General features: G+C 47.1%; 1 protein-coding gene across 1 annotated transcript in view; it reads right to left on the bottom strand.

The window, feature by feature from the left end:
* Positions 1-1,926: 1,926 nt before the first annotated feature.
* Positions 1,927-14,707, bottom strand: part of LOC117042534 — a 36,992-nt gene continuing 24,211 nt past the window's right edge. The window contains exons 10-13 of the mRNA XM_033142076.1: positions 8,327-8,602; positions 6,438-6,713; positions 4,172-4,470; positions 1,927-1,947 (exon numbers count right to left, since the gene is read on the bottom strand). Coding sequence (XP_032997967.1) covers positions 1,927-1,947; positions 4,172-4,470; positions 6,438-6,713; positions 8,327-8,602 — 872 coding nt within the window. The remainder of the gene's footprint in view (positions 1,948-4,171; positions 4,471-6,437; positions 6,714-8,326; positions 8,603-14,707) is intronic.

The raw sequence follows: 14,707 nt of genomic DNA, 5'->3' as shown, positions 1-14,707 counted from the left end.
TCATTATTATCTCATATTAAAAACTGGGAGAGGGTGGCTCTTAGTACAGCCCTCCAGTGTATGCTAGAGGCCAAAATTTTGGAACCTTCTGGAAAAAAATGTATTTCCAAGGTTTGATGGCTCATAACATCACTTTGTTTTGGAGTAATACCAGTGCTTTTTTTCTGTGGGGACACAGGGGTAAGCATACCCCTAAACGTCTTGTGAATTTAACGGGAGAGGAATTTCACTATTTTTCCTGATTTGAACTGTATTTATTTTCCACCGGTGGTGATTTTCTTGGGTCAAAATGAGAGGAGTACCCCTAAACATTTTTAAGAAGCAAAGCACTGAGTTATACCATAAAATTATATATCAATGGAAAGATAATTTAATGAAGAATGTAATGCAATAACTATTATGAATGATTATTTATTGTATCTGAAGAAGTGTGCATGCGCACGAAAGCTTATATCCCCCCCCAAAAAAATTTTTTGTTGGTCTCTAAGGTGCTACTGGACAAGTTTTTGGGATTATTTTTATATTTCAACTGCATTAGACTGACATGTCTACCTACCTTTGAAACACACAGAAAAAAAATGAGATATATAGGTTAAATAGCAGTGTTGGCACTTTGCGATAATTAAGTGGGTTTTGGGTTGCAGTTTGGGCACTCAGTCTCTAAAAGGTTCACCATCACTGTGCTAGGAGCACCACCAAAATGGGCCTGCAGAGCAAATGCCTGCAGAGGGCAGCTCAAGAAAGTGAGCCAAGCTGCACATTTTGGGGAAATACCGGAAGGACACAAATGAGTCCTAATGGAAGGAAAAATTCCTTCCAGAACCCAAAATGTGACTCTTTCTCATTCAGATCCTGGGTAGAACCCATCTGGCAGATGGCAAGGATCCTCCATGGAGCTCAGATGGACAGACAGAATGAGTCACAAGAGCTATTTTCAGCTCAATGGACACTCCAGATCAGGCATCCCCAACCTTCGGCCCTCCAGATGTTTTAGACTACAATTCCCATCATCCTTGACTGCTGGTCGTTAGCTAGGGATCATGGGAGTTGTAGGCCAAAACATCTGGAGGGCCACAGGTTGGGGATGCCTGCTCCAGATTATGTCACTCTTGGAAACCCTAGGGTGGGTAAGAGGAAAGAAGAAGCTTTTCAGAATTTTGGGGTGTTCCCCACAAAGTATTCTGCAAGAGCCCCACTTTGCCCCCACCTGCACCCCCACTTACCACTGGCGGAGCTGTCAGGCCCCTGGTCGCTTGCTGCAAAAGGGAGGAAACACAGCAGTCAGGATCCCGAGGAGGGAGATCCCCCCCAGCCCTTCTCCTCTCTCCTTCCACCCTCATCCCAAATCAGTCTCAATCTGGGGATGTTCAGGGACAGGCAGCCCACAGGCAAGGGGGCTGAAGGACAGCACTGGAGGGAGAAGCAGATGTTGGAGGGCAAAGAGAGATGGGCACAGACTGGCATGGAGGCAGGGGGGACTAGAGCGGGGGTGGGTGCGATCTGGGCAGGAAGGGGGCAGAAAGGCAGAAGGTGGGGGGAGAGTAGTGCCGAATCTGGAGGGGAGGGTTCCTGACACCCACAGACTTGAGCCAACCAATCAAATATTTAGCTTCAGGTTCTAGTAAATTAAACAACCAGAGATCCCTCTCTCCCCACACCGTTGGCTCTTCCTCCTACTGCTGGTTGAAGCCCCTCCCTCAGCCGACAGTCTCTCTGCAGCCTTTTCCTGGCCCTGATGGACCCCTTGCTGTCCACAGACCGGCTGAACAGACAGGCTTCAGCTTGCCATCAGGGTCTTGTGCTTAAGGACTAGGCCACCACCGTGTAAATTTTTGTCTGTTTGTAACCTGTTCCTGCTCCATATTTGGGGGAAATATGTCAGACAGAGAGAGGGGAGGAGTCACTCACTTGAGGCTGCGTTGTAGGCTAAATTCTCCCTCCATTTCCCTGTAGAGACAAAAGCAGAAGGTCAGAGCTGGAAGGGACCTCCAGAGGCCACCTAGTCCCATTTCAACAATTTGGCTCTTAGATGCTGAAACCTTCCCTGCAGATGCTCCTCCTGTCTCTTCCAAACACCTCCAAGGAAGGTGAGTCCATAAGGTGAGCTTCTCAAGTAACTCAAGTTACAAAGAAGTAGAAAAGAATGAGAAAATTAAATTAAAAAATCAACACGGGGAAAAGAGGCAGTGGATAAATTCCAAGAGACTGGGAGGAAACGTTATCCAGTGCCTTCACTCATTCCTTTTCAGATTATTATTTCACTCCCAGAAGGCCCCTAATCCTCAAACTTGCCCGGTGAGGTGGGGGGGGGGAGAGTTTACTTACAGCGAATGAAGAAGATGATCAGAGAAACCAGAGCGATGGCAGTCAGGACACCCAAAGTGGCTCCCACAATGAGCCACAGGCTGACTAAAAGGGGACAAGAGACATTTTTATTCAGACTGGCGGCGGCAGCTCCCCAAAGGCCTCAAGCAGGAGATTTGAGTGGAGGTGCTGGGCTATGAACCCAGGAGGATTGTATGTGTGCCAAGCAAGCTCTCTTCCTCTCTCCTAACAGGCCAAGGTCCTCTCTGTAGTGGCCCCGATACAAGGGAGTTCTTTTCCACCAGAGTCCAGCATTAGAGGTCTTCAAAATAACCAATTTATTTAAGGAAGACAGTTGATAGGCACATCTGTTTCATCACACACTCCTCCTACTCAGGTGCTTCATCTGTCATGACCCTCCCCTCTGAGACCCCCCCCCCCCAGAGCCCAGCATTACAGGCCTTCAGGGAAGGCACAGACCCTTAGAAAAAAGCATCTTGTATAGGGTTGCCATACGTCTGGTTTTTCCTGGACACACCTTCCTGTTTCAGACTTAATGAGGCAAAATGACCAGGTTTTTTTTGTTTGGGTGGAATCTATGGAGTTGAAGTCCACAGTGCTGGTGAGTGAGCACGAGACAAGAGCCCTGGTCCCCTCTGCCCTGCCTGTGTGTCTGGCTCAAGGGCTGCTTCCATAATCCTTGTCACGGCCACATAGTTGATTCCCCTCAGGTTGCTTGTTATCACGCCACAAATAACGGGAAGTGAGTGTGGTGACCATTTTCTACACCTCTTTGGCACCAGTAAATAGTAAAGGAAGCCTTGGGTCATTGCTGTTGCATTGAAAACAACTGGAAGTGTGGGTGGCCTTGGGTCATTGTCGTTGCATTGAGAACAACTGGAAGTGTGGGTGGCCTTGGGTCATTGTCGTTGCATTGAGAACAACTGGAAGTGTGGGTGGCAGCCATCTTAACACCCCTTCCACGTCTGTAAACCCGGTCATGGTGCCGCAAATAACCAGAGGTGTGGCAAGCAGCCCCTTTCTTTAACCCTCTCTGGCGCCTGTAGCAATTTTAACTGAAGTGTTAGGAAGAATTGTTTTTCCCTTTTCTCTTTAGCCAAACCATTGAAGATCATAATTACAATAAATACAGCAAATATAAAGGATAACTAATAAAGCAAATAAATACATAAATAAATAGATAACTGAATATTATTATTTTGTTTTTGAAAGTTAAGAATATTGCTACTAGAAATGTATCACAGCTTCTATAGCCTACATATAGTTGGGGTATTTGAAATGAGTCGTCATAGCGATCAGTAGTTAAAAGGAGAAGTCGGCAAATGTGTCCTCTTTTTTGCAATTCAAAATATGGCAACCCTAACACCAGAGCTTGTGAAATGCAGGGAGGTCCCAGGCAGGGCGGATAACCCAAAATGCCCCCCAAACAACCCTCATCTCCTCCCAAGGTGCCCACGAGTACATACAGAGCTGAAATAGGAAAGGGGGGGTCTCTTTCCACAGATGGGTGCCAAAATAAAGTTTTACTCCACACACTGTGCTGACACATTTGATTTTGAAGAAGTAAAATATCTGCCCACGTTATGTGACATCACAACTACTTGGGCTTAAAGGCAAAAAAGTGACAGCCAGTTTTTATCTACGACATCCAATTTGAGTTCAAGGCCAGTGAGACACTTGCTGGAAAAGGCTGCATCTCTGTCAAAATCTCCGGATTCCAGTTACTGCCTCCAAAGACATACGCAGGATCTAACTTGGGGGTTCCCCATCTAAGCTGTGCTGTTGCTGAAGAGAGGAGTTGGGTGAAAATCCCCCTCCCAGAACCCCCCCTTCCCCTCCCTGCTGCCTGTCTCTCACCTGGCTCCTTCTCCCAGGCCACGTCCAGAGGCTTCTCCAGGCTGTCATGCTCCACGCGGCACCGGAAGCGGTCCCTCTCCTCGGGGTCGATCTTGACACTGAGCAGGACATAGTAGGTCCCGTCCGAGTTGGGGGCGACCAGTCCTCGGGAGGTGCCCTCATACCAGACCTCCCCATCCTTCATCCAGTTGGCATCAATCTCCTTGGGGTAGAAGCCGTGGACCTGGCAAATGAGGGTCTCCAGGTTGTCATAGCCTGCCTTCCTGGTCACCTTCACCTCTGGAGCCTCTGCAAAAATTGAAGCACTGGAGTTAAAAGATAGACATCCACAATGGGAGCCTGGGTGACTCCTGTATTTTTTAAGAGCAGAAACCCAAGGGACTACCTCGTCCTGCTTCCCAGAGAGTCAGAATCTCCTCACATGTGCAGATAAATGGGATTCCTCAACCTCGCTTGGCATCTTCCCCAGTCGGTGTCTATCTGAAGAAGTGTGCATGCACACGAAAGCTTATACCAAGAACAAACTCAGTTGGTCTCTAAGGTGCTACTGGAAAGAATTTTTGATTTTGTTTTGACTATGGTGGAACTGTTTTTAGATGTTTTATCCTTTGTTTGCCAAAGCAGACTCCTTTGGGAGGGAGGACTGGGTACAAATTAAATTAATTTATCATCTTGAAAAGCTCTAACACTATTGAAATATGACAACCTATGGTTCCAAGATTGTCTCATGGAGCTGCCTCTAGGCAGAGGGGCAAATTTCACCAGGTGGGATTTGAAAGGGCCCACTTCCTTTCTCCATGGCAGCCTCCCCTGGAGTGGAAATGGCAGACCAGGAGGCCCAGTAAGCTAGCAACTTATGCACCTTTAACTTGTACAAATACAGCTTTACACACTTCGCAAAAAAATATTGTAAAAACGAAAAACAGGGTGGGACGGGGGCGGGCATCCGGGGAAGAAGGACTTTGGCAAACCCAATCGCCTTAGAATCCAATGTGTTTTGACTATACACGATTTTGGCTTTAGGCACGATCCTCAGAATGTAACCCTTGTTTAAAAACTTGGGGTAATATTCAAGAATGCATCCCTCCCCCTTCCTGGCTCCCTGGGTAGCTGTTGTCTGAAGGGGCTGTTCCAGGCTCCCACCCGCTTTGCAGTGCCTGGACTGGTTAACTCCGTCTAGGAGGGGGTGTGACTCTGCTGGGGGGAGCAGGAAGGCAGGAAGTTCAAGCCCTTAGCCCACAGAAGCCCAAAGCAAGACCTCCCCACCTCACCCACCCTCACTTGTCCTCAGCAGAACCTCCATCCCAAAGAGGATGATTCCCAGCCTCCTTTGCACATTGTCACCCTTGAAAACGCTTCAGTGTGGCTTTTGGGGTGAAATCCTCAACCTCAAGAAATAAGCACGGCTACTACGTATGTGTCATTCCTCAAAAAGGTAGCCGCCCAGAGTGGCAGGGGAAACCCAGACAGAGGGGCGGGGTACAAATACTTAAATACTTAAATTATTATTATTATTATTATTATTATTATTATTATTATTATTATTATTGCATTTTTTATTAATTTTCATTTTAGCAAAGCTAATAGAGACAGGAAGACAGCTAGTAGTAAAAACACCTGACCGTGTGATTGGCCCCTTTGCCAGATTCCTGAAGGCAGAAGAGTGGACTCTACCATTTCAAGGCACGGGGTTAGGGAAGATGACACTTCTGAATGTAAAAAAGTAGTATTCCTCACAAATAAAAAAATATAAAAAGGTAGAAGAGGGAATTCCCACATTCTCTCACTATGTGCAGGTTTTCTGCTTCTAGGCCGTGAGTGGCTAACCTACAGTCTTAGTTTGGGAACTGCATCCAAGACATATTTTATGGGCTCCCCACACATTTTCTTTCTCTTTTTTTTAAAGGTTTAATTTCTGTAGTTTTAAAGACTTTCCCCATACGTACATAGCAAAGCCAAGAGGTTTTTTGTATCCCCCCTCAAATCTGTCCACTTCCTTTTTTTCTTTTTTTACTTCCATTTAAAACTAATTTTGCTTTACTGGCCTTTCCCCTCCTGTTTCTTTGTGCCCCCTCCCCCAGTTGTCTTTTGCCATCCCTTATTCTTCTCCCAGAGCCCCAAACTTCTTTCTGCCACCACCACAAGGAAAAGTGTTTGCTTTTTGGTCCAGAAAGGATGACTGTAAAGGGGAGGGGAGCAAGCAGGGAAACTGCCCCATTGAGCCCCCCTCCCCACCCCACTGCCCCATCCCTCACCTGTCCTTTGCAGAGTCTCCTTCCCATAGTCCAGGTATCTCTGCAGCCACTCAATGCAAGTCTCCTCCAGGTAGGCTTTCCAGTACTTGTTCCAGGCCAAGTCAGCATCCCACTTCCTCTTGGTCACTTGGGCCCCCATATCGGCTGCCGTCCAGGTGAGGGTCTGCTTGTCGAAGGCGATGAAGTCCCTCCCATCGTAGGCGTACTGCCAAAGCCCTCCATTGCTCCTGCCTGGGCTCCACTCACAGCCAAATAACATCTGAATGGTGTGGATCCCTAGAAAGACAAAAAGAGACACAGGAGGTCAAGGGGGTTCAGAGCAGCCCCTCCCCCCATCAGCCAAAGCGTCCAGGGAAAAGGATTTATTTGCCTCAGACTCAGGGAAGAAGCAGCAGTTACAGGTAGGTAGCCGTGTTGGTCTGCCATAGTCAAAACAAAATAAAAAAATAAAAACATTCCTTCCAGTAGCACCTTAGAGACCAACTAAGTTTGTTCTTGGTATGAGCTTTCGTGTGCATGAAAAATTAACCGGCATTTTATCTTTTTGAAGACTCATCTGCATAACACATTCATTGAGGCAAACACTACAATCCTGAGACTCTAAAGTCCCCCTTTAATGGCCCTCCTCTCATCGCCTCACACTTTCTCCCCCCCAACCTCCCCCCCCCAATTCCTAGTGGATTCCCCCAACTCCCTGGAGGTGGAGGAGGGGTGGGTTGGTTTCCCTTCCTGTCCAAGAGGAGCATCCCTTGCAGGAAGTTCAGTCTGTCCCCACAGCTCTGCTCCTCTAGATCTTGTCCCTCTGGGTATACACCAAGTTTCATCAAAATCCAAGACGGTGGGTGGCAGGACCGTGTTGAACTGACATGGAATGACCCTAACATCTTTTGACTCATTTCAGAAGGAAGTTTAAAAAACAACAATGTGTGCCAAGAGGCTTTGGCCAGAGGTCCACCAGCTTCTCCTGAGTTTAAATGGTTCCAAGGCTGGATGGGGCAGGGGGTGGGGGAGGAGTGGGGCAGAAATCGCCAGAACTGGACAAAGGGGGTGAGAGACCTTTCTAAAGGGTCCTGTTACACATCCCTAAGATTGCTAGACAATAAAGTAAGTACAGATGGATAATAAATGCTGGAGATGTGGGATCTTATGCAGGTTTACTCAGAAGCAAGTCCTATGGAGTTCAGTGGGGCTCCTTCCCTCCCAGGTTACTGGCCATAAGTTTTCCAACTAAAATCAGATAGAGTGAAACTCTGGAAATAACACAACCCAAAGTACTTAGGCAACACATTATTTCTGATATTAATGGGCCCTGATCCTGTTCTGGCCTAATGCTCCTTTGAGACACAGGACAGTAAAACATGGCAGCCCCAGGCTAATAATTGCCAGTGTAGATCTTCTGGGGACTCCCTTCCTCAGGCTGCAGGAAGACCTTGGGGGCTCTTGTCTCCCCCTCCACCTCAGCTGCCCACCATGCCTATTCTTTTAACCATGTATTTGCCACTCTGATCCCCAAAACCCAGTCCATTTGTGTTCCTTAAACAGGCTTCTCTTTCCACACTGTACCAGGGAGTGGGAGGGGCTTGGTGATGGTCAGAAGGGTCAGCCAATCAGCACCTCTGTCTGGGCAGCTGGCTTCTCCTTCAGCAGGACCAGAACTCAAGGCTTGCTTGTCTCAGCCTCAGGATTCCCACCCTTCTCTTCCCCTCCCAGAGGAAAATGAACTAGACAGATTTCCACCTCAGAAGGCCTAAGCTGAGCCTAGCATGGAAGGAAGGGCAGGCAGGGGAGACATTTCCTTGGCAGGATGTGCAGGCCCCTCCCTGCAATTCTGGCCCCTGGAGCGAAGGATATGGGGGGGGGACTCTGTGCTTCTCCTGCCTTCCACTCACCTCCACTCTGGTTGTAGCGATTCTGCAGAGTCTGCAGATCCCCCTTGTACACCAGCTCAGCGTACTGCATGTGCTGAGTCTCCGTGTGCCAGTACTGAGGATCCTCCTTTTCTGCCTTCCTTATCCAGGGGACGCGAGGCAGCTTCTCCTTGGTGTCACTGTCATACTGAATGAACAGCTGATCATCCACGTACCCCACAGAAATGAACTGGGGCAGCCCCTGGCCAGGCTCAGACACGCCTGTGAAGTAGTAGCGCATGGAGTGAGAAGTGGATCCTGGAAAGGAAGAGAGGGGGCAGAGAGTTAGGGGTCCTGCAGCTGAAGGAAGCAGCCTAATCCTGCTGTATTACAGGCAGCAGCCCTAAATTAGGAGAGCCAAAGTTTATCAGGGTTTGGGAGAGCTTACAGACCTGCCATTAAACACCGAAGGGGCAGAGCAGAGGGAGCCTAAGAATCATATAGAGTTGGAAGGGGGAAAGATATAAATAAAAGTAACAACAGCAATAGTCCATGGAACAGTGGGCGAGAAAAAGCTCTGCCAGGTAGCACTAAATCTCTGCATGTCTCTGCTGAGGCTCCGTGTGTGTGAGAGAGAGAGGCCAGCCCCTCCCCTTTGGCTAAGGGGGCAGGAATTGCCCCCCACTTGCAAGCGCCAAGCTGATGAGAGCTCCCACAACAGGGTCTGAAGGCTCAGGATGCAGGCACTGAACTGAAGCTAAGCAGGCTCAGGTCTGGTAAGTGGATGGAGGGGAGACCAAACAGAATTCATATATGGGAGAACAGAAAGCTGCCTCATCTTGGGTCAGACCACTGGTCCAGGTAGCTCACAGTTGTCCACACTGACTGTAAGTGGCTCCTCAGGGACTCAGGAAGGGGTTTCTTGCCCAGCCCCCACCCCCCCCACCCCGATGATTGAACCAGAGAGCTTTTGTGGGCAAGGCAGGTGCTACCCCTCTGCCCTATGTCCCTTCCTCTCATGTGCTGCCTTGAATTGCATGGAGGAAGAGAAGTGGAATATTAAATGAAAAGAAGATCATGTCCCAGACTTAATGTAAGAACCCAAAGAAGAGTTTGCTGGATCCGACCAATGGCCCATTTTGTGCAGCATCCCATTCATCTGGGGGGGCTACTGTGAGAACGGGATGCTGGACTAGGCTGTGTTGTGATATTCCATTCCACCTTAAGGGCAGAAGTGAGGCTGTAGCATGTCACATGTCTGCGTAACATCCCAGCACCGTTTTGTAGTTAGTTCTTTCTCTTTTGGACATGGAAGAGATTGCACATGTTCATCTCTTTGTCCTGCTGTTTGCTTAATAAAATGCTTGTAAATATGCTCATACCAGCCTCTGTCTTGCCACTTCTGCTGTGTGTTAGACTGTAAAGGCATGCCTAGCTTCCTGGAGGCTAGGTCCCTGATTTTTGCTGCTTCAGGGATCGGGACTTGACCAGAAATTCGGCAGTGGTGAGTGAGCCAACTGGGGGCCTGCCAGTTGCTCCGGTCTCCCTGGAAAATTACCAACATGGTTATGGGCCCAGATCCACAGCGCTTACACAGAGGTATGTGGAGGAGCGAAGCATTTCACTCCCCGCTGGCCAGCGGCTAGAGGACTTTGATTTACGACCTGCTAGATAAGCAATTGTAAAGAGCTGTATTCCTGGCTGAAGTGAAAAAGCAGTGAATGGATCTTTTTGAAACTGCATCAGGGCAAGCTCCTTGTCCATGTTTGAATGGACAGAATTTTTTTTTCAAAATAAATTTTTATTATTTTTCCAAATACATCAAATTACAGCCAATTCAACATCTAACATAAAATACATTCACAATTGCTCTGCCGAGCTACAACTCCCCTCCCTCACGTCAGCAGGTTTTCTAGTCCATTCTCAACATGCAGTTTTTATCACTTCATATTAAACTATGTCAAAGGTCTATTCCAGTCCTACTAGTGTTTTTAAACTTCCACGATTCAATCTTAAGTATTCCACAAATTTACTCCAATCTCTTCGAAACCTCGAGTCATCCTGGTTTCTGACCCTACCGGTCAGTTTTGCTAATTCTGCATATTCCACCATCTTCGTCTGCCACTCATCAATCGTTGGTAATTCCTGTAATTTCCACTTTTGGGCAAACAGTGTTCTTGCTGCAGTTGTCGCATACATGAACAATCTTTTGTCCTTCTTAGCTATTTCTTCTCCCATCAACCCCAACAAAAAAGCTTCTGGCTTTTTTGGAAAGGTATATTTAAACATCTTCTTAAGTTCGTTGTAAATTGCTTCCCAAAAAGCCTTAACCTTATTGCAAGTCCACCACATGTGATAGAAGTCCCCCTCTTCTTGTCTACATTTCCAACATAATTTGTCATGTGTTCTATACATTTTTGACAATTTCACTGGAGTCAAATACCATCTATACATCATCTTATAAACATTTTCTTTCAAAGTTACACATGCAGTAAATTTCAAACTCTCATTCCATAATTTTGTCCATGCATCATATTCAATATTGTGCCCAAAATCCATTGCCCATTTTATCATCACGTCTTTCGTTAACTCATCTTTTGTATACCATTCTAACAACAAATCATACATTTTTGTCAAAAACTTACTTCTACCTTCTAACAACTCAGTTTGTAATCTAGATTTTTTGTCTTCAAAACCAGTTTTTCTATCTTCTAAAAACAAGTTATTCACCTGATGATACTGTAACCATCCTGTAAGAGTACAGTAGTGCCCCGCTAGACGAAAATAATTCGTTCTGCGAAAATTTTCGTCTAGCGGGTTTTTCGTCTTGCGGAGCGGCAATGACAGCCGCGCTCCGCAAAACGAAAAAAGAAAAAAAAAAAAGACGAAAATTTTTCGTCTTGCGAGGCAGCCCCATAGACTTTTTCGTCTTGCGGGGCAGCCTTCCGCTAGACGAATGCCTTCGTCTAGCGAGTTTTTCGTCTTGCGAGGCATTCGTCTAGCGGGGTACCACTGTATCTTCAATCTGGTGATATGGCTTTAACTTCCAACCTCTTTCTGTTCTCATCAGCAAATCCCCATATGTGGATCTTTTACCTTCCATATTAACTTTCTTTAGTGTAAGTACATCGATCGGTGAGATCCACCACGGGGTCTTGCTCTCTAGAAGTCTTTTATTTCTTTCCAAATCTATTGTCATATCCTTCTAAGTCCAACAGGTCAGTATTTTGCAATGTTATCCATTCTTTTAGCCAGCACAGACATGACGCTTCATAATACAATTTCAAATCTGGTAGGGCGAAGCTCCCTCTTTCCTTCTTATCAATCAGCAATTTAAATTTTATTCTTGGTTTCTTCCCTTGCCAGATAAATCTTGTCAATATTCTCTGCCATTCTTTGAATTGTCCTGTTCCTTTAATTATTGGAATCGTTTGAAATAAAAATAACATTCTTGGTAAAACATTCATCTTGATTGCAGCGATTCTTCCACTAAAAGATAACTTAAGTCTATTCCATACTTCTAGATCTCTTTTAACCTCCTTCCAAACTGGTTGGTAGTAATCTTCAAATAAATTGATATTCTTAGGGGTTAACCAGATTCCCAGATACTTAACCTTCCTTGTCACTGGTATGCCAGTGTTTTGTTGTAATTCTTCTATTTTATCTTTCTCAACATTCTTCACCATCATCTTAGTCTTGGTTTTGTTCAACTTAAATGAGGTACAGGCGATCTTTCACCCCACAACCTCTCGGCAGGGACTTCACCAGGGGTATCCCGAGGTTTCTCCACCACCATAAACTTCCACTCTATCCAATTTAAATCTAAAATGCCTTTCTCAAGTAAAGAAAAGGTCTTTAATAAATCAGTCACTCACTCTGTAGGATTTCCAAACCGTAGATCACTCCTGCGACATTCTGTCCTGCGCCATTTTCCTCACCGCTGTCGGGCAGACTCCCTTGTTGCGCCCTTCAGCTGTCCGAATTCTTCCCCAATTTCAAATTGAATAAAATTTACTGGGGTCTTACCCCTTCCTTCAATCAGAATCCAATCTTTAATTTAAGGAAATCTGACGCTTTCATCAGAAGCCAGAGGCTGCGCAACGTCGGGTTAGCGATGCCTCCCTTGCGCCCGCAGCTCGATCCCGTCTTACGGATTTATAGCAAAAATCCGCAGAGCGGGAGAGCACGCTTTGGCGCCTCTGGGTGTCGCAAACCGCAAGGTACCCCCTCGTGGGTTTGGGGGTCGCAGAGCCTTTGCGAACCCCCCGAAATTCCCGACGTTGCTCGGAATTCCCCGGAGGGCTATTCCGCGCTTCTTCCCGATGGCTGCGCCGAACCCCACTTGAGAAAGAAGACCCCACAGTGATAGCCAGGGCAGGAGGACAAATGCAACTTTGGGGTCAGGTCTTAACATTTGGCCCAACGGATGTGAGGGCGATCTGGCTGCGACATCTGTCACCCCATTGATCGCCAGGGTTGATTCGGCTGATCTGGCTGGCTAGGCGGGTGTCCCCTTCCTCCCTCACCGCTCCATGTGCGTCCCTCCCGAAGCTGCGCGCTCGGTGGAAGAGGACGACCATCCCAGATAGAAGGAGTGTACCATTCTTCGGTCAAGGGTATACGATAGCTGCGCTCCCCTGCTAGAACCTCCAAACAAACATGTGGCCCAACATCCCCTTTCCCCACACTTGCCCCATGAGATCAAACACAGGAATGGAGACAGAGCTCTGGCCCAGGTGGCCTAAGGTGGCCACAGCAGATCCCCATCAGAAGATATTAACTTTTGTTGACATCAATCAGCATATTTTGCTGTTCCTGCCCACTCACCACACTCCTTAACCCTCTTCACAAGTCACAGTGAATTGTACTAAGGGGGCTTTGTGCCTCCTTTATGCATTAGGAAAGGACCAAGGCTCCATGGTACTTCTCTAGGGCTACCGCTGTACAGGGTACAGGGTGAGCCCCACAGAGATGGCCCTCCAGGACAGCTGCAGCCCCTTAATTCCCACCCTGTGCTCCTTTGGGAGGAAGGTGTGAATATAAACTCAATTTAAAAATATGACTCTGTCACTACCAACAATGGCCTCACAGATTTGGGTGTAAAGATGGAACCTCCCTTCCAACACCTGTTCTATTCTCTGCCTACAGTAGGCTTCCTCAAACTCGGCCCTCCAGATGTTTTGAGACTACAATTGCCATCATCCCTAACCACTGGTCCTGCTAACTAGGGGTCATGAGAGTTGTAGGCCAAAAATGTCTGGAGGGCCGAGTTTGAGGAAGCCTGGCCTAGAGATTATCCGAGACCCACAGTAACAGTTAACAAAGACATGGGCAGAGATTGGAGGCGAGGGAGGGAGCTGAGCAGAGGTTTTTCAGTTTTTTACCCAGAGCAACCCTACCGCTTCAGCTGCCACCAGAACATTCCCCCCCCCCCCGACTGACAAGGGGGAGGCGTTTTGGTGCCTGGTGTTGCCGCTCATCTTTTCCACCCCTGGACAGAGAAGCAGAACTGAGTTCAGCAAGAGCTGGGGCATTTCCATGGCAAAAGGTAGGGGGGCACAGTGCTGGGGGGGGGAGGAGGCAATTCCTGTTTTGCCTCAGGTAGCAAAATAGGACATACTGTATTATTATTATTATTATTATTATTAATAATAATATTGCATTTATATACCACCCTATACAGGGTGGTTCATAGGCAGGACCCTGAGGGTGCCACTCCCTACAATGGTGGCATCTCAACAGCAGCATCCATGGCAGATGGCCATACAACCTGTGCTAAAAAAAAAACCTCCAAGGAAGGAGAATCGACCACCTTCTGAGGGAGTTCCACAGTGGAAAATAAGAGTGCAAGGAATCATAAACCTGCACGATCAGTTTGCTTGAATTACGTACACCTTGATGGTGTGATCAAATGGGACCCACTTCCCAGCCCGCCCCCCCCCCCCCCAGGACGAGGGCTTCCCCCAGTTCAAACCACAAGAGCTCAGAGCAAGGCTGCCTCTGGTTGTGGCATCTGGCTAAGCAACACAGGGAGTTCTTCTCCGTGGTCGGGAGACCAAGAGCAGCAAAATGAGTCACACGTGAGCCCCCAAAGTAAGGGGGAATCTGAAGGAACTTAGTGGTCTCCACCACCCTTTGCCCTCCTGAAGCACAGTGAGGGGGCAGCCCCCCATATCGAGACGGTTTAACAGAGAAATAACAGGTCTTACTCTTTAGTTCTTAAAGCATTTTAAGTTACTTTGAGAATTTTTATGCAACAAGCAACTATTAAACTAATGATAGTATTATATTCATACCATTTTCCATTAGAGAACCACAAAACTATTTACAATAAAAGCAAAAAATATTTTTTTTTGGAGGGGGGAACCACAAACATAAGAAAATAACCAACCAACCCAAACTAGTTAATCATAGCTACAGGTA

Source organism: Lacerta agilis, chromosome 2, assembly GCF_009819535.1.
Source record: "Lacerta agilis isolate rLacAgi1 chromosome 2, rLacAgi1.pri, whole genome shotgun sequence".
Lineage (NCBI taxonomy): Eukaryota > Metazoa > Chordata > Lepidosauria > Squamata > Lacertidae > Lacerta > Lacerta agilis.
The sequence above is the reverse complement of the archived record's forward strand: the minus strand, read 5'-3'. Positions and strand labels throughout refer to the sequence as shown.